Source organism: Phodopus roborovskii, unplaced genomic scaffold (genome assembly GCF_943737965.1).
Source record: "Phodopus roborovskii unplaced genomic scaffold, PHOROB, whole genome shotgun sequence".
NCBI lineage: Eukaryota > Metazoa > Chordata > Mammalia > Rodentia > Cricetidae > Phodopus > Phodopus roborovskii.
Genome location: NW_026125278.1, coordinates 13,755,136 through 13,775,900, shown reverse-complemented (window position 1 = coordinate 13,775,900; position 20,765 = coordinate 13,755,136). Strand labels below are relative to the sequence as shown.

The window sequence follows — 20,765 nt, the reverse complement described above, 5'->3', positions numbered from 1 at the left end:
AATTGGCAATAAGGCTCGTTAAAATTCCTTTTGTTCTTGAGCCATTGTGTTGCTTTTGAAACCTGTTTGCCCTTCTGAAAGGAAGGAGGCTGAGCTCGCCCTCTTCTGGGCTTACAGGATCTTTCAAATTTGCAGTTGACTTGGAAGTCCTCCATAGTTTTCTCTTAGAGCAATAGCAAGTTTTTAAAGACTCCTACTTAAGATCTGAGAAAATTATTGACAAGGAAATTGCAAATGGGTAAAATTTACCACTATGCAGTATAATTAACAAACATGGCTGAATTTTCATTACACCTAATTAGGAAAACAGATCAGGCACACATGAATATATAATCATCGGTATAGAAAGCAAAGTTGTAATAGCACTAATGGAGACGTGCATAACAATTTCCATAAAAAATACATCAAATGCAAAATGTCCTTTTCATACTGCAGCTTTCATTCGTTTGAGGCTTTTGAAATCTTTGGTTGATTTTCCAAGACTAGGCAAAGGTTTCCACGGTCCCATTCCTTGAAGGAGCCTGTTCACTCAATGGTAGGGAACACTCTCCATCTTCCATTTTTGTGCTGTAGCTGACTATGAGCTTCTATTTCACGGGAAATGAAGAATTACTGAGAATGTATGCCCTGAGCAGTGCATGGAATGTATGCCCTGAACTGTGCATGCTCAGCATACACAAAGGGTAGGGGTATTTCCGATCCTTCAGAAGGTAGCCTAAACAGGAAATGGATGTTATGCAGTTTCCTGCCTCTGACTCTCTGCTTCTGAAAGTGGTGGATTAGAGTCCCCAGTAGACCGTGGGTGCAATGCCGGTTTGCAAGCAGCCTTTGCAGTTCCGTTAGGAATTAGAGGCACCCCGTTTTCTGCCTCAGAATGAGTGGTACTCAACTCCCGTGAGTGGTCAGAAGTTCCTGGCATGCCCCCTGCCACAGCATCGTCCCTGTGTGCACTGGCATCTGGTTGGTTACCTCCAGGGTCTCCACAATGAGACTGATGGTTGAGAGTGTGAGGGTCTGCCTCACTCCCCAGCATGCTGGTTTTGACTTTGGAAACTGTCTCCTTGTCAGAGCCGGGATAGCACAGCACAAGTTTCTCCTTCCCCTCACCTTCCCACAGCTGCTGCCTTTCATCTCTGGCCCCCATTTGTACCATCCAGCTTACCGCCTCCCTTTCTTCGAGTGCTTTCTTTGGGTCTCCCACCCCTGACATTCCAGGTGCTTCTCTGTGATTATCTCCCAGTGATGAACCCTTAGGGTAAGTTCCGCCCTCGATGCTGCCATGTAAGTGGCCAAGGGCGTGGCTCCTGTGGGGAGCAGAGCAGCTCTCCTTGAGAAGTTCCGTTCTTTTTGGGTGTGGGAAAGAATGTGGCAGCATGAATGGGAGGTTATTATGGGATTGCATCCAGACAGTGGGAGGGGGTTCACAATCCTCTGTGCAAGAAATCTCGCTTCCTCCATCAATTCCTTCCCCATCCGTAATGCAACTTCCCACGCTTTCATGTGGCATTTTCGATTTATTCACTAATGGTTTTCCTTCTCTCTCAAGCTGTTCATGGTTTAGTTTTTGCTCTTCCTGCTGCAAAGCTTGGTTATCACCTAAACTGTGATCCCTGTTGCAGGTGTCAATCACCTGGTTACCGAGGGACAGACTAAAACTGTTTAGCTCATTGGTCTTTAACTTGTCCTGGTCCATGTATTGAGCAGACACAATTACCGCTTGGTCAATATCTCCCATAAAAGGTTGAGATGGTAAAACACTGTTCTCTGTATTTCCCAAATGGGCTGGGGAGGGACGCATAGCTTCTGTCTGTAGCTGAGTGGTGGCATTTTCCACTTGTGCAGGCACAAAGAGAGGGTGTAAGCACTGGTACTCAGCAACTCTGGCTGTAGACTGAGGCTCTGTTGACCAGCTTCCACATGGAATGTGGCCCGCTGGGCTGCAGCCACTTTGCACAGAGCCCAGATTGCCTACAGGCAAGCTGTCAGCTCTGTGGAGGCCATTTCTTTTCTGGTAAGGGGTTTGCTGTGGGACACTTTCCAGTGGTACCTTTGAAAAAGTGAGTTTACCCTGGTTGCTGCTGTCTGGCAGCTGAGAGGTGACAAAGGACATGGGTGTTGCTTTGAATTTTCTCTCAAAAATTCTGGCTGTTTTCATAGGAAGTAAGCCTGTTTGTTTTTGTCTCTTGGGGAGTTCTTTTGGGGAATCCTCTGGGTGAACCCTAGCTTTTCCAAAGGGGTGCAGATCCAACTTCATTCTTAAGTTCTGTCCCTTCATTTTCTCACTGGAATGGGACTGCTGGAGTCTCTCCTTTTTCAGAGCCTGTTGCTCTGAAAGCCATTCTCTTGAATCCTTGACTTCCTCCAGACTAGTACAGGTTTTGAGATCCAAGGAATCCGGGCAGTAGCTTTCACTCTCTAGCTGTCTCTCAGAGGCTGGTGCTTCTGCTGATACCACCAAGCTGTTTCCCCCAACTAAATCAGGATCATGGAATTTAACACTCTTTGTAGAAGATGACTTCTTGATTTTTGCTGACCACTTGGATTTGTCCCTGTTCCTCTGGCTCCTGAGGAATTTTTCTATTGCTCTCTTAATCTGGATCTGCTCTTTCTCAGATTGTGTGCGCTTTCTTCGACCTGGCTTCCTCTCCTCTACATAACTTTGCAATTCATCCCAGGACACATATTTGCAGGTAAAGGACTTGTTGGGTTGAAAATCCACAGTCTTGTGCTGCTTTAAGAGGCCATGGTGATCATCATTCACTCTATGTCTGTGGGAGATCCTGCCCATGGCACATTTCTCTGGCTCCCACGGCTTTGAGGTTGAGCTGCTGATGAAAAGTCTTGGTCCAGGTGGCTGAGTAGCACTGTCTCCATTTCCTGTTGGGGGCTGCCATGATTTGTCTGTTAAATGCTTCCCAAGACTCTCTCTTGCCAAAGCTGGGGTGGATGTCACATATCTGCTCCTAAGTGTGCTCACATCTGCTGAACAGAATAAAGGCAGGAATTTATCACTGGACATAGTTGCAGTATCCCAACCAACCTGAGGCCTAAAAACCTTATGAAAATTGTGAGATGATTCCTTTAGTTATCATAATCACTGACTGAGTGTTTCCTCATTTTCTGCAAACATCAAAGAGGACCTTTGGCTATTTAGTGTGTTAGCAATGGTATTTGGTGAAGTAACCTGTCAGTCAAGTGTGATGCTGTGGCATTAGGATTTAAATGACATTCATATTAACTCATATTCAGATTTACTCATGGTTATGTCAGCTTTAGAATGACATCTGAATTCTCTTCAAACAGCATAGGAAGTCTTTGCTTTTAATTTTCCATTTTAGAATACAAATTTGGAAAATGTATATGAAATATTGAGTAATTTTCAGGTCTCAGACAGAGTAACCCAGACAGCAAAAATGAGATACTTGTTGCCTTAATGAAGGCAGAGGGCCATCTCTTCTTTCACTTCCTGAAATGTAATACTGTATCCACTAATGACTTATTAATAAATAGATGACTTGGTATATTTCTTGGTAGCAATATCTGCCTATGACTTATAAATGGTTAGGCAAATATATTATTAATAATACATATTCAATACTATCAATGAAAACCTAATATTATTTGTGTTCATAGGAAGAATTAGTCAATGTGCTAAATATTATACATTAGTTACCTCATTTGATAGTCACAAAAGGCATGGTCCATCGCAGAAGAGCTGTTCTCTTAGGACTTTTAATGTTTGATACTTCTCTCAAGTTACACAGCAGGATTTGGACCAGTCTATCTAACTTTTATCCACAATGAATAGAGTCATGCCTCACAAGCCTACTTCTGATTATTTTATGAAATCGTTTTATTTAGAGAAAAGGGAAGGGAAAGCTTCCATTTATTAAGTCAAAGAAAGGGGTAAAATAAATCTTGGGATAGACAGTTACCAAACCCTAAGGCCTACCTCCAACCTTGTGGGTGAATGTTTGGAAGCCGCCTTCCGAGAAGGCTGGATTAAATGGGAAGCTTAGGTGAGAGTAAAGATTGTTCAGGTCTTTATCAGGTTTTTTTCAGAAAATTCTGGAAACTGAAGATAAACAGAAAGAACTATTCAACTAGATGATTTCTAGCACCTTCTCTACCCCCGGGAGTCTGTTCTGAAGTCCTGTGCTGCAGGCTTAAACTCAGACTTTTCTTCAGGACCAAGTTTGGCCTTGACTGTTTTCCTGAGTTGTCTCCTCAAGGTCACCAGTGACCTGACAGACCATTGTCCCCATGGGAAGCAAAGAGCCAATGCTATAGCAGGCTACCCAGCTACATACCCTTGTGTGCAGAACTTCCCAAAAGACAGAAAATGCAAGGCTTTGGACACTGCTAAAAGCTAACAGGAAATGAAAGGCTAAGCCCTTATTTCTTATAAAGTAAAACCAATTTTTTTCTGATTTCTGTGGCAGTTTTTTTTTTTTCTTGGACATCTTTGCCTGGAATCAAACCATCAGCCCCCAGGAACCAGCAAGAAATGCAGTCAGATAAACTCGCTTCCTGCCTTATGCCACATAGGAAATAAAATACAGCTTCATTCTTATCCTGTGGTGCCCAAATCCAGCCTTGGGGCCAGATCCCCACAGTGAGTGCATCACAAGGCTCTTCTGTCACTCAGTTTCCAACAGAAAACCTTGCCTCTTCCAAACCAGTTGAAATACATGGCAGAGCCTCCTTCCTGAGCAGCTGTGTGAGTTTGCACTGCAGGGCTGGAAAGCATTGCCCCAGAATTCAGGAAGAAAAGGAAGGCACTTGATTCATTGCCTCCACACAGGTACAGGCACTTCCCTTGGATGGCTGGTAGGTGTCATGGCCAGGTTCACTGTGCTCCCAACATGGGAAAATGAGTTAAGACCTGACATTCCCAGAACTGAGAAGTCATCGTCATTGACAGCTCAGCAGGAAGAGTGTGCTCTTGACATCGTTCCTGAAATGAATCGCTGGCATTAAGAGGCTGTTCCTCTCAGATGCTATGCTTTGGGAAGGCTGTTTGCCACAGATTGGCGTCAGAACTCAGAGGACGTTGGGATGGAAGCTGGTACCACCCTCTCATAAATCTTATCAGTGCTACCATTGAAGAGGCTTCATCTCTTTCCTTTTTAAAGCATCCTTAGGTGTTGGGTCTCAAAATTCACTTTCCAGGTAGGGGAGGCATGCTCAGTTCCAGAGGCTGTGGAGGCAGCATCTGTAGCTCACCCAGATGCACAATGATACAGACTCAAAGAGATTCACACACCCTACATCCTACATGCACAGAAACCATGCTCCTACTTACAGAGACATACCGACTGACACGCTCACACACACACACACACACACACACACACACACACACACACACACACACACAAAACACCCAGTATATCTTTATATCTTCAGAGAAAGAAGAAAAAGACTATGGTGAATTTTATAGCACTTCTTTGCTGGAGAAATTGAAAAAAAGTTTCCTCCTTCTGAGAAACTAAGCACAGTGGGATTTTCTAACAGACAAACTCACCTGTTTTTCTTGTTTTGCGTCCTGGTGGGATTTGAGACTGGACTTCATGTTTCAGGTTGCTTAGCTTTTTGGCTGTCTTTGGACATCTTGTAACTAAGCTTGCATCATAAAGAGCTTTCTTGTTCCCAGGAGGCCCCAAGCATCTCGCCTGTAGCCATGCATCACCCCTGAAACAATAAACACTGTCTGTACCTTGGTCTCTCCCTCTCTGCTCTCTGAAGGATGCATCCGGGGCTGTGGGCTTGGAAGCCAGAATTGCTTGGCGGCTGTTCTCCTGTCCAAGTGGTATTTCCTTTCTGAAGCCCACGTAGGACATGGAGGACATGGCCTCTGTCTCGTTTTCCCGAGTTAGGTGGCAGTTACAGCACCCCACAGCACAGTGATTTCTTTCTTCATGCGCACACGGGGATTCATTGAGGGCTCTGCAACAAAGGCTTTTGGATGCGCGCTCATTTGCTCTGCCTTGTTGGAGTTTCCAGTTAAATATGACTAACCCTGCGCACGTGAGACCAACGGCTCCTGTGACAAACGGAAAGACCGTTAAAAGAGCGACATGGAGGAAATGTGACTCACACACATGAAGGCATAGGAGCCATTTATCACCAGGAAAACCATTGGGTCAAACAGAGGCTGTTCCAGTCGGCTTCATTCTGCTTTTCAGTTTGTATATTAAGAATTATAGGGTCAGAGAGGTCGTTCCCTGACTAAGAGTGCTCTTTGCACAAACACTGGGACCTGAGTTCAAATCCCCAGCATGCCAGAGAAATTCTGGGTGTGGCCACATGTGCACTGTAACACCAGAGCTATGTCACAGATGCAGAGACCATGGCTTGCTGGCTGCCAGCCTATCTCTATGTTCAGTGAGAGACCCTGTCTCAAGGGAACACAGTGGAGGCTGATAGAGAACTACACCCCAGCCTCCTCTGACCTCCATGCCACACAGCGGTACACACATGACAGGCTTACACCACAGCACACACGTATACAAGACATTACTTAAAACAATTGTAACATCACCTGGAGTCCCTTAGGTAGGAAACAAAGCTCTGTCAAGGACTGCAATGTATTCATTCAACACAAAAGGATAATCATGAGCTTACAGAAAAGACATTTTAATTCTGCTTACTTTTTGCATAGTCATAAATAATAAAAGAAGATAACAGCTTCTAGACACCCTGAACATATCAAGACCCTAATCTTCAATGACAAGTTGACCCCTCATGCCTGTGGCTTATTTCACCCAGTCCTGAAGACCCATCACCAGTGGCATCGAGCCAGCAGAAAGCTCACACTCCTCCCATACCGGAATTTCTCCCTATCCATCCTCCAAGCTTGACATTTCCACATTCACTTGTCTCAAGGACCACCTCAGCCTTTGCTGCATTCACTGTTACTCTAAGGGCATCTTCTCCCTCTGTTTATTTGATTTAATTGTTCTTTAAAATTCAAATCAGTTCCTCCAAATTTCTCACCATTGTTCTGGATTTTGTTTGGTTGTCCCCCCCCCCAAAACCTGGCAAAGGGATGCTTTATATCTGTTTGTTTTATATCATCTTATAAAAAGATCCTGTTTCCCATGAACCACGAAGGATGATGTGTAGTTTTAGAGTTTTAGAGAGCCTGGCATTGTCACTTTGTGTGTTCCGTAGGTGTAGATTGAACTCCCTGCCCCCACCCCGAGTAAAACTGAAAGAGACCCACATCGCCAAGCTCAGGGAAATCCTTCTCATCCCTACATCAAGTCTCCCACTTTGACAAAAGGCATTCCCAGCCACTTAAGATACCTGAGTCCGTCTCAGAGTCATATACCCCAACTGCCACCCACGCATACCTCCTTTGATTTTTACATTGTGGGCCTGGGTGTCCACACTGCCTTCACTTGCCTGTTATTTGTGCGCCTCTTCCAGAGTAGAAACAGGAATTTTCAGTAATTTTTTCACCATCCTACCCAACCCCAAAGCCTAAAGCTCGGGCACAAGAAGGGTACTGCCACGACGGAATGCTCATCATTCTGAAGAGGGAACACTGTGTGTCAGTCTGACGATAAAACCACCGTGGTGACTGGTGATGTGAAAGGCACCAGCCTTGGCTGTGCAGAGGCCGCCTCTCGCTGTGTGACTTTGAACAAGCCAGCTCCTCACTCTGAAAAAAGGGCTGTGTCTGGGACTAAGCAGCTGGCTGCAAGTACCTCACTGCCATCACAATGACACCATTAATGAGCACATCCCTTTGAACATGAAAGACAAGGAGGCGTCAGGCAACATTATCATCTACAAAGATTAAAGGGAATTGAAATTTCTGGCAAAAAGATCCTCCAACTGGATTTGGGCCCTGGTTCTTTGGATAAAACCCCTGCTGTGCAGGTCTGAGAACTGCAGGTCAGGTCCCCAGAACCCATGGAAACACAGGCATATGCCAGTGATCCAGTATTAGTGGCGGTCGGAGGTAGGGGACCCCCAAATTCTGTTTAGACACCTTTCTTGAGAATCTTTGGGGCTTCTGTGCCAGAACTGACCCATATATTTTAAGCTTCCTGTTACTTTAACAAGATTTTGGAATCTTGTGCCCATCTATACAGATAAAGAGCTGTTCCCTCACAAAACACATTTCTAAGTGTCTGGTTCTAAAAATAGTTGAAAAGGATACTGTGTTGTGATATCTCCCAAGCGGTGCCCTATGGAGCTGATGTGTTGAAACTCATTATAGTCAGAAGCTTGGCAAATGTTCACGGGATCCCTTTCTCTTTAAGGTTGAGAACACTCACTGGAAACTTGGAAGCTGCACACCAAGCTGCCATGAAAATGCCTACTTCATACATGCTTCATGCCATGTGACCTGGCACTTTCTAATCCTGTGTATGAACCCTGAGACTTGGCTGTGCAGCTGCCTGGGTTTCCTCTGGAATAACAGTTAATTGTCCAATGAGTCCTTGAGTACATCAAAGGAAAATCTACTGCTATTGTGATGCTTCTGCCATTTGTAGAAAATAATTTCTTTGAATTTTAGATACTGATGTTGTTACACTGGTGTCAAAGGAATTTGGTTTTGTGGGAAGTTTGGATTCCCTTTTGAGGGAGTTTGAAGGTTCCTGGGTAGTCACAATTGACTGGCTCTCATTAGACATACAACTGGAATCAAAGAGCTGCTGCCCGACTCATTCACCTGGAACCTCTTCTCAAATAATGGTTCATAGCAAAGAACCCACTGCTCTGTCTTGTGTAAAATTGATGAGCCTCTGCCCTCCAGATTTACAGTACTGTGTGTGTATAATAACAGACACACAGAGAGACATATATACACAGACACACTCAGAGGGATGTGCACACGCCCAGTCACAGACATAAACACAGAGAGAGAAAGAGAGGGGGGAAAGTGAGGAGGGAGAAAATTTAAAACACACAGACACACAGAGGAATACTTGTGCATGTGGGCACCCATGTCAGAAACACAGATACCCAAAGAGACACAGACAGGCATGCTTCTCATCACCCTGTGTATATTTCCTCATGCACTGAGATCATTCTAAAACACACAGAGATAAATAACTCAAGAAATTTCAATTAATGGCAATATATCATTCATCTGGCAAGCCATGATAGCCAATGCATTTTTAAATTCCATTACTCTTAAACATTGAGTGATGTCTACTCCTTTTGTTGGCCTGGGTCAAGTGTATGAATGAGATGGAAAAATACAAGTCCTCAAAGAATGCAAAGCCCTCCAGCAAAAAAAGAAAATAGAGGCACATCTTGCATAGTGGCTTGCTGTAAGTCACACAGCTTCTCCAGAGAGAGACAGGGTTCAAATCTGCAAAGTCACGGTGCTCATGGACTCGGTGGTGAATGCATCCAACAGACTCTGTATGTGAGACGCCTGCAGCTGTCCAGCTGATACCTTCTTGTTCTGTAAAAGCCCACTGGTAGAAAAGTTAAATACAGCATCTTCAGTCTTTGAAAATTCCATACTCATGTGTAATGTTGAGTTTTAAAATTATAAGTATTTATTTTGCACACATGGAGAGACACACATACATACATATTCACAAAGAGAGAGAGAGAGAAAGAGAGAGAGAGAGAGAGAGAGAGAGAGAGAGAGAGAGAGCTGGGTGAGTATCCCATGGACACTCACTCACATGGAGGTCAGAGGACAATGGAAGGTGTTGTCTCTCTACAATACACGGGTCCTGCAGCAGCCTTCAAGCCATCAGACTTGGGAACAAGAGTCTTTACCCACTGAGCTCTCTCTTCTGTCCCCAGTGGCAACTTTTACAGGGAGAAAAAGCGCACAGATGTGAGCGATCCAAGGAAAGGCTCTACAGCTCACGGAGCTCACCGGGTCTTTTTACTGTTTCCTAGGGCCCTACCTAGTAAATACTCCAGTGCTGTGTAGTGAGTGGTTACTGAAATAGATAAATTAGTCCAGTGTCACAGTCATGATGAAAGCAAGTCTAAGTAACAAGTTAAGTTAGTTATTCCAGGCTGTACCAGTAGTCACACCCGACCGGAGTCCTTCCTTCTCCCGCCCCTGTGCCTTGCACGGTTCTCCTTAACCAGGTCAGCTGACACCTCTTCACCAACCTCTATCTTTCTCAACCTCCGCAGCTGCTGAAGAGAGGACTCCCACGCACCAAAAAACAAAGAGGGCTACTGTCCCTCCATTACCTGCGAAGCCAAGCACAGCCATCAGAGCCACGTCCTGCCCGGGGAGGAGGGCGCGCCTGTCCTTTCGAGCCAGAGTGAGGTTGTGACCCTTGGAGTCACAGTTGGCCTCGGACAGCCTCAGCATGCTCTGTGCAGCGGCCACAGCTGGGGGAGACACCTGACAGTTTAGCTCCTTCGTATTAAGGAGTGTGCGAGCCGGGGACTTGACGAAATTTCTTAAAAAGCGGGCCAGCGGGTAGAGGTCGCAGGTGCAGCTCCACTGATTGCCTTCCAAGCTCAGGAGGCTGAGCTGCGTCAGTGGAGTAAAGGCATCCGGCATGTGAGCCAGCATGTTTCTAGAAAGGTCCACCTCCTGCAGCCGGGGTAGGGGCCGAAAGGCATCCTTCTCGATGAAGGAAATGAAATTGTTGGATAAGTCCAGGTGCCTGAGTCTGGGGAGGTTAGCGCCTCTAAAAGAACTCTGCGTGAGGTTAGTGATCTGATTTCCATCCAGCAGGAGTCGGGTCAGGACCTTGGTGTTCCGGAACCAGGTTGCCCTCACGCTGCGGAGGGCATTGTTACTGAGCACCAGGACCTGCAGGCTTCGCAGCTTGCTGAAGGTGTGGTCGGACAGAGAAGAGCTGGAAATGTGGTTGTGGCCCAGTGATAAGGTCCTCAGCTTGGGGAGACCGTGCAGGGATCCTTCCTGAATTCTGTAGATGGCATTTCTGCTCAGAGAGAGCAGGGCCAGGTTAACCAGGAGAGTCAGGTTGGTGCTCTCTATGGAGGAGAGGTGTCCGTCCGTGAGGATCAGAACCCTGGTGGTCTCGGGGGCCGCTGTGGAGGAAAAGCACAAGCTAAAGGCAGGTGTGTGCACAGGGTGAAGACATTCGTCACCTGGGTGAGGAAGAGCAAAGCGACAAGGACCAGCTGAGACACAATGGTGGGTTTTCCCTCCCCCCCCCCCCAGGGAACTCGCCCATTTAAGGAACACAAAGCCCTCTGTTCCTCTGGATGTGGACTTAGTTGGTTTGGGGTCTCACCCACACTGAGGTTGTTTGAAGGTAGCTTTTCAAGCCGCCCTTGGAGGTTGAATCCTGACAGTAGATCTAACTCCACCCCAACCCCAACCCCAGAGCTGCCTGATACTGCTCCTTAACCAGCTTTCTGTCAGCAATGGATAGTTATTCTAGAAAGTCGATTATTTGTTATTTATTTACCTTCCAACATTAAGGTGTGGACTGGGTGGGGAGTGGAGAGAAACTCAGTTTTCCTTTCTTTTTTTCTTTTTTGTTTTTTTTTTTTTTTGTTTTGTTTTTTGTTTTCTGCATTCTAGCATGATCAGATATCAACTTGATCAGATCTAGAGTCTCTCTCTGCAAACAGCCATGGATCTGTCAGCAGGGTTCTCATTATAGTAGAGGCCATCTTGGCCTCCTGTCTGGTATCTCCCTCCAATGAAGCCCTTCCTGCAATGACAGGTGGTACTCAGGGCTTCCAACTGTTAGATCCCTTCCCATAATCACCTCTGAGCCATCCTGTTCTGTCATTGGAAACCAAAGCATTTCAACTCGATAAAGATGCTTTGTAATCAGGAGTTATTGTCAGGCATCTTTATCATGCTAACGTTGTTTTGACAGCACATAACAGACTCACGAGAAGGAAGCAGTCCATTGTCCCCAGGAGGTCTGAAGGACCGCGGAGGGAGCAAATCCTGGCTCCCCTGGGAAATTCAGAATGCAAGGTTGAAACAAAGAGATGAAAATGTAAAAGACAAAGGCAGCTTGGTGGGGTCTTCTCTGGAGGGATTGCCTCTCTCCTGGCAGGAAGGGAAGCTTGCAGCGGGCACTTTCTCAAGCGTGTGTTGTTGATTATTTTAATTCTATTAATTCTGGCCAGGTTGGCATTCAGCCTCTCTCACCACTGTGTCTGAGAGGAGCTGGGGGAGTTGTTGGTTGGGTGCCCAGTGCTTTGGGAACTTCAGATTCCCACTGGGAAAGCTCTGATCTCTCTCAATTACTCCTCATCTGCAAGGAGACATAAACACTATCCAGTCCCTGTCTGGCAGGCTTTGTGTTCAGGAAGTCTGACCCCACCTGGGTGCTGTCCTGGGTCTAAGGACACATGAAAGGGCATCGATGCAGGGCGTGGTTACCAACTCTGCCCTCCATGCACATCCATCGCAAAGCAGAGGGCAAGGGATGGGAGTGTCCGCTTCCAGCTCTGGCCAGAAGAGTTCACATACAGAAACTTCCCCACCCCCGTCAAACAGGATAATACTGTCTACTTCCAGATTACTAGACAGTCCTGGGGTTTTAGGAATGAATGAAATTACCTCCCCCACTCGGTCTTCACCCTGGCTCATTTTTTGAAAATATTCCACTGACAGAGCTTATAGCTTGTTTATCCCTTCCTTGAATATCAGGATGTAAATCACATTCTCCTCAAATTTGTTAATAAGGTGTCTTATTAAATTGTTGACTTAAGCAAGCAATATGTAATGAATACAGGCAGCATTCTTGTTAGCATTTCTACAGCTCATTTACCACTGATAAGAGAGAGAGAGAGAGAGAGAGAGAGAGAGAGAGAGAGAGAGACCAGACTTTCAGAATGAGATGAGCTTTGATAATAATCGGTTTTGCTGGTACACTGGTTAATCTTATGAATGCTGAACAATTGCAGTTCAGGATTCAGAATCATTTACATTTCCTTCAGTTGGCTGTAAGGTTCAAATCTACACAAAGTCTGTACAAAAGCGCGCTCAGTAATCTAAATTCTTCTCTTCCTTTTTTAAGTGTGTAGCTTTATGAGGTGCAGATGTCATTTTGTTATAAAAAAAAAAAAAAAAAATCTCACTTGTTCCTGAAGGTACTAATGTCTTATTGGTTGTGACCACTAGGGACAGAAAATAAACTTACAAGTCCCCCAGTAAGGGAAGGCCTGCTTCTTCCAAGGGTGCATCCTTCTAGACAACCTCAGAGCAGTTAGCAAAGGCACAGTACAGGCCTAGCAAGGGGTCAGCTGGCTACACCACTTACTGCTGTGTGGAGAAGAGCTTATTACCTACTATGTAGGTTAGCTGGTGACACAGGATTACATCTTGTGTGCACACCATACAGGATGCAGGGCAGGCCGCTGTCACTGGCAACATGAAGGCAAGGCATAGGAGCCATCCACCTGAGAAAAAGAGCAGAGTACAAGACCCCTCAGAATGTGGTGCCCACGAGAGTGCTGGTGTCTGTCGCCTGGACTTCAGCTTTCTGAAGGTGGCTGCTTCTGAAAGAGCACCGTGGTATCCCTGAGAAACCACGTTTTGTGCTTACAGTGAATTATTAACATATTTGATCATAAATCCAGAGCACCCCATTGATAGGTAACTATATAACTTAGGTTCTTGCAGTACTTTTGCCTAAACTTTCATCTTATTTTTTATTTGGTTCAATTCTTCATCTTCTAGGAGGCAAAGAATTAGAACCTGGGCATCGTTAATGAGCTGTCAGATTCACACAGATGGGAGTGAACCCAAGGCTTACACGTTGGTTCTGATGTCGGCTACAATATTGAAGTCCATCTCAGGCCCCTGCAGGGCAACTCTCTCATCTCACGCAGACCTAGAAGCCCCATTTAGGAAGAGAGGATGTAGGGAAACCAAGACCGTAGCTCTGCCCAGCACTGAATTCAGCTGTTATTGACCAGTGTTGATGCCTTTCATAAATTACTTCATTTTTCATACTTTCTGCTTCGCCTATATTAAATAAAAGAAACAAAAATCTATCAACCATGCAGAGTCAGATGAGGTGCTGTAAGTATAATAAATGGTCAAGATTGCCATGATACTGCCTTTCCTAGTCTTCTCAATAAAACATTAGCACCCTTCAAAAGGGCCACTTAAACGGAATTCATTTGGTAGGAAAAAAAAAAAAAAGAAGTAGAAGTAGACTGTAATGAAGGTCTTAAGTATCTAACAGTTTGAGAACAAAATAAATAAAATAAAATATAAAATCATTGATTCAAATATTGGATCTATAACAATCTCGGTAAGTATTTAAGAGTCCAAGGCCCAGATCAACGTTGGGAATGGAGATGTAGGTGGGACGCCCTGTCTCATGGTGTGATATAAGCAGCAAGCAAGTGAACATGAAAACAGGTATCAGGTCACCTGATGGTAAACGATGCCCTGGAATAAAAGCCACAACAGACCCAGCCCCAGGGCTCTACATACGCAGACAGGGAAGAATTCTCAATTAAGTGCAATCTACAGAAAGCAAAGGCACAGAAATCTTGCTGTGGAGGAAAACAAGTGCAAACTCCCCAAGAGTGGGGCGAACCCCGCTTTATAGAAGTGGTGAACCTCACATGATGGGAAGGGTAGATCCTGCAAGAAGGGAGGGCGTAGTAAACTTTACATGAGGGTGGAGTGAACCCCAAATGAGTGGTGTGGATGACTGCACATGAGGGGTAGACTTCACATGAGGGTGTGGTCAGCCACACGGGTCAAATGCTTTGGATGGATGCGATGAGCCCCAGGTAGGCTCAGTGTGGCCTGATGGCTGTGCAACAGGAAGAGTAGGCCAGATATCACATGACAGACTGCTTAGAGGAGAATGCAGCGGCTTTGTTTTTCACTTACGCAAATGAGATGGGGCATGACTACAAGCTTTCGTGAGGAGCATTGCCTGATCTGAGGTACACGCTGAAATGATGGACTCGACTGCCATCTGGATTGTACTTTTACACAAGCAGAGGAGCTGCACTAACAGAAGACAAATTTAATGATGTCAGCAGGACTGCATGTAGCTCTGGCAGTAGGGAGGTAGGTCGGTTGAAGATGAACTTCTTATTTTAATGATACCATTTGACTTCGCAAAAGTGAACTCAAATCAATCTGGTAGACACTGCTAAATCTGCAAGACTAAAACATCGCTCGCTTTCAAAACACCTTTTAGCTAGTGGTGTCGATATGTGTTCACCCAGGAAGACAAATCTAGTAAAAGATGGAAAGCTATTTTGTGGAATCACTTGAACACCAGAAGGATATAGTTTATTAGTTGAATCTACAGAGTGTGTCAGTTTTCTCTAGGCTGAGCATAAAAGTCAGACAACTGTACTGTGAGAAAATATCCAGAACGAGGCCTTATAAGCTGTGAATTTGACCTTGGCTCTTTTTTTTTTTTTTTTTTTTTTTTTTTTTTTTTTTTGTGGCCTTATGTGGTGGCAGAGCATTGTCCATGTAGTTTGGTGTAGTTTGGTGCTTATGAAGATATCTAGATACTTCACACAGGATTCTGGAAAATTCCCCCACAGTTCCTTTGATCTCACTTCCTCTTTGTGACATGCAAGATTCCAGAATGACCTGTAAGATTCTTACAATATATATATATATATATATATATATATATATATATATATATATATATATATATATATATTCCAGTAGAGTGGACAGAACACATGGAGATGAGGAGACATTACATCTATGATTTTCTTCTGGCATCTACTAGACAAAGGTTGTCCTGTGAGGACCTACCCACTTGGGTGCAGCGATTATTTATAACTGGTCACAGAGGGAGGAGCTCAGTGACATGAGCCCATACTGAGCAGGATAAAACTAAGCATCCATCCTGTGAGCTACCCATGTCAGGCAGCTGTAGGCATCCCCTTAAAATTTGGGGCCATTCCTGAGCATAAGAAAATGCATTCTGCCCACCACTAATGATCTTAGATGTAACCCTGAACCTCAAGAGTCTCAGTGGTATCCAGCATCTTGATTTCAGTATGATGAGACTCTAAGGGAAAGACCAAACTAATCAGTGCTGGGCTTATGACCTATAGAAACAAGGTAAAAACAAGCAAGCAAACAAACAAACAAATGTACATTTTGCTAACAACCATTTGTCACACAGCATTGGACATTGTATTATGATGGATCAGAATTCTGCCCTCTACTCAACCAATGGGAATTTAAACTCCTGTATGGATTTAGCATATGTGTTCTCAGAATAAATGCTATTGCTAAAAGAACAAAAGCAAAAGACTTCCTTCATGCCCTTCCTTTCTACTGAGTGACCACCTCCTTTAGGTTCTACCTGTTTGTTCATGCTCCAGTATCTTCTTTACATTTTTCTAGCGCTTACAATATTTATCTGTAAGCAAGTTTATCTAGCATAAGCTATCTGACTATGGGGGATTGGGATAAACGTTGAAAGGAAACTGTATAATTTACAGTGCACTGTGGTGATACATTATTTATGATCTAATAAAGCCACTGAAGATCTCAATGCAAAGCAAGACACACTAGTTATCCATAGAAGCTTGGCAGTGGTGGCACACGCCTTTAATTCCAGGACTCGGGAAACAGAGGCAGGTGGATCTCTGTGAGTCCCAGACCACCCTGGGCTACAAAAGAGTGAATCAGCCTAAAAGAGCAACAGAGCTCACACCTTCAATCCCAGTACTAGAGAGGTGTATAAGGCAGAAGCAAAGGGTCTCATGTGAGATTCAGTTTCCAGTAGCAGGGAGGACAGGCTCTACATATCAGCCTTGGTAGAGGTAAGAGCTATTGACTGGCTGCTTTGTCTTTCTGACCTTCACTGGCTTTATTAGATCATAAACAATATATCACCACAGTGTACTGGATGCAAACACAGTAAAGAACGAAGTCAAAGGCCATTCTCTTCTTTAGGTTCTCAGTGGGTAGAGATGGCTGTCATTGACTGAAATGTGAACTCAAACTCAGAAGTAGTACCTAGAAGTGGAAAGCTGGGAGATGTTCGTTACAGACACAAGGCTGCCAATTCATCAATGAATTGTCTCAAAATAGAATTGTCCTGAGGAAATTCAAGATTTAGAGAGAAGGAAGAGGACCAAGGAACCAAAGCCCGAGACAATGATGTCTTCAAAGTCAACTGAAAGGGATGCATTTAATGCTGTAGCAAATAGGATGAATGTTGAAACTTACCATTGAGTTTAGCAAAGGGGGGGGATGTTTGTTCTCCTCTAAGAACAGTTCTAGTAAGATGTTGGAAGGAATAAGCATGAATGGGGTGGAGGTGTGGAGTGTTTAAAGATAGCAAGGTAGGATAATTCTCAGGACATCTTTGGGGTAAGTGTGAGCTGTGTGTGGGACGTTTGTTCACTATGTGAAGATGTATTGCTGGGATTGGTGTAATACAAATCCAAATGGCCAATAGCTAGGCAGGAGGTATAGGCAGGACTTCTGGACAGAGAAGGGAACCAGGGAAGAAAAAATTAGGCATGCAGGAGATACCAGGGGATGTATAGAATGAGGCCACATGGAAGAAAGTCCATTAATAGAAGCATATTAAGTTATAAGAGATAGTTGGGAGCAAGCCTAAGCTAAGACCAATCTTTCCTAATATAGGAAGTCTTCGTCTTGTTACTGCTGGGCTGATGGTCCCGATGAGGAGGGAGACAAACAGAGTGGATCCTTGAAAGGGTCCACATACGGTTTTTATTTTGTTGCTTGGTTTTAAATAGGAGAATCCACCATGCATCTGTGGGCCAGTCGGAATAAGCAATATTCCTGACAGAATACTGACAGGCGAAACCAATAGTGGGGAGAGGTACTGGCAGAGCACGCAAATGAAAAAGCTAGCTTCAAGTAGAAGCGGGCAAGTCCATTCTCTCCTTGAGAACAAAACAGGAGGGAGGCTATGTGTAGGTAGAAATAGGTAGGAGGGAGATGTCATCCTGGGAGCTAGAGAATTGGGAAGAGTTTGCAAGACGTTACAAAGCACAGGAGAGAAGTAAGAATGAGGGTTGTTCATCAGTGCAGGAGGCCAGCTGGGGTTAAATTGTCAGTGTTAAGGCTAGTCAGTATGGATTTTAAAAAGGTTGGCATCTTCCCGAGGATAATTCAAAGACAAGGGAGAATAAGGAAGCTGGGGCTTTGTGGATGAGATTGACGAGAAGAAGTGACTGTGGTGAGATACACAAGTATGACAGGAATGGGGGAAGTATGTAAGAGGAGGATACAGAAAGGGTGAATTAGGTGGACGCTGTGGTGTCCGAGAACCAATTCAAAGATGTCTCAATAAAAAGGTTTTGTTTTTCCTGGTAAGATGACTTTGGAGACCCATGGTATCCAAGAGTGCTGGAGTTTAAGTTCTCCAAATAAAATTCTAAAAGCACACAAAGGATGGTGTAGAGCACTGTGTCGTGATGGAGGAGGATGGAGAACAGGAAAGGACCCAGGGAGCTCTTTATGGGACTCATAGGGGGCCCCAGAGTGAGGGGCGGGTGAATGGAGTGGACCAACCAACCAGGGGAGGCCTGGATGCGGGGGTCTTTCTGCAAGTACACCTTCTACGGGTACGGAGAGTGGACAGCGCGACTGTGAGCACTCATGAAAACTTCAAGGAAAGCAGACTGACTCTGCATAAGGGGTGACAGCATGGTGCACTGAAGGGACAAATGGTTGCATCGTAGACACACAGCAGCAAAGAAGACCCAGCTGGCCAGCCACCCCACCGCAGTCCCACTGACTCCGAGCAGCAGAGCTGCTACACAGAGCAGCTCCCACTAGTGAGGGCTCTGAAGCGAGCAGTGTCCTCGGGGGAGGAATAGACAGAGAGGGAAAGATTGTTCTGCGAGGATTCTAAATTAGCTGGCTGCTGAGCCTGCACATTCAATCGGCCTCTCCCCTCCTGGCAGCGAAGCGCTCATAAAGGCAGAAGTGGTGCTGTGCACACTCCTTAGAACCCCACGCATGGAAACATATTATTTCTTTAGAGGAGGCCAACGTTTTCCAAGATTTCAAGAACTTTTTTCTGTTCATTTTTATATCCCTTGCAACTTGAACAAGGCCTGAAATATAGAAAGACACAATAACCACTGAACTAAACTTATATGACTTTGGAGTTCATAATAGGCAATATCTTCGATAGCAGTTTTTGAAGCTAAAAGTCTAAACTCAAAAGTAGGGCATAGTAGTGAGATTCCAACCTTGGTCTTAGTTGTAAATCTGAGATGTCTTTCTGAAAATAAAGCTAATTATTAAATGAGAGCCAGGGATTCTTTCCCTGGGGATGTGGACAGCATACTGTAAGGCATCAAGAGAGTTAATTTTTTTTTTTTTACTACTTTTGTTCATTCTTTCATTTTTAAGAAGAAACCCTGCCATTTAAAAACATGCAAAGCTAATTAAAGATTTTCCACTATTCCATTATCTGAATGTAGTTCCAAATTCTGACTTAAAACTCTTATCACAGAAACTCAACATCCCTCCGTGAACAGTAAATGAGCATTCAATTAGCTCTTCAATGCAAGTGCATGTTAAATAAAAATATATTTTATTGCTAATCTCATTCTTTACAAATGCAAATACTCAATTTTTAAACCCAAAGAGTTTCCTTTATTTCATTCTCAAGGGAGAAAAATAGCCTTTTCTTGTTTTACAGGGAAGACCTGAGTTTTCTGAAGTTGTGAGGAGACTGGAGGAGTGTCTGTGCAATGTCGAGGTAGGCATTCAACCTTATGAAATGGCTGTTTAAGAAATGCCTGAAGCCTTCCAGGTGTCAACTGGAGGAGCTGTAAGGGCCAGACGTTGCATCTTAGAGGCACTAGCAGCCCCTAAGGACAAAAATATCAGCAAGAGAGAGAAACTGCTCAAAGTGGTCCTCTGGGAAGAAGGAGATCCAGGAACACATGCACCTAGTTGCTCTTCTGGTGTTCCTAACATGAAGTTCTGGACAGACCACAGGGTAAGAAATATTCCCAGCTCACCAGCTTGGGTCAAGATGTGGTTCCCAACCATCATCACTGTCTAGATTCAAGTCTCTTACAAAGCAATCTTACAAATTGTCAGAATTGTATTGAACTCTCTTTCTCTTTTTGGAATTGAAGATCCTCCTTGGCTGATCCCAGGCTTCAGAATTATTTTTTTCTTCAGGACATAAGATTCCTGAGTAAATGCCAATTTCTTGGGGTACATTTCCTCAGGGGTCTGGTAGACAAAAGGAATGGCATGAGAGTATCTTTGTAATGACTTCATCACTGCTAGAGAGGTTGCAAAGGCTGTCAGGGAGCAGAGGTAAAGCTGTGCTGTGTAGCCCGTTGGTGTGTAACCTACTGACAAAGCCTCTAGAAAAAAATGGTCTCTGCACCTTCTTCTGGAGAAGAGGAAATTCACATTGAATTTTGGTGGCTCTAAAATAATAGGGCCAGAGATGGGTTGCAGTCATGCTGAGCTTAAAATATATTATGTAAAAAAAAAAAAAAAAAAAAAAAAAAACATGAAAGAATGGGAGCTGTAGAGATAGTTCATTACCTAAGAATGGTTACTGCTCTATCAGAGCCCTGGAATCTGAATCCCAGCATCTATATCAGTCGGCTCAAAACTTTCTATAACTCCAGCTACAAGAAAAGTTATGGTCTCTTAGCATGCAGGCACGCGCGCGCACGCACACAAACACAAACACACACACACAGAGAGAAATAAAACAAATCTTTAAAAGTATAAATGCAACAAACATATGCCATTGTCCACTTGTGTTCAATTAAAAAGAAAACACCATCTCAAACTGTACAAATCTACTGTAGGACATGGTTTCAAAAAACACAGAGTAGATGCTAGTGAT

At 44.4% G+C, this 20,765-nt stretch overlaps 1 protein-coding gene across 1 annotated transcript; it reads right to left on the bottom strand.

The window, feature by feature from the left end:
- Positions 1-733: 733 nt before the first annotated feature.
- Lrrc53 (leucine rich repeat containing 53) lies at positions 734-13,318 on the bottom strand. The gene is made up of 4 exons (XM_051195950.1): positions 13,231-13,318; positions 10,189-11,004; positions 5,528-6,046; positions 734-2,979 (listed from the first exon to the last, which is right to left on the bottom strand). Exons 1-4 carry the CDS (start codon positions 13,316-13,318, stop codon positions 734-736), a joined length of 3,669 nt encoding a protein of 1,222 aa, XP_051051907.1.
- Positions 13,319-20,765: the final 7,447 nt, after the last annotated feature.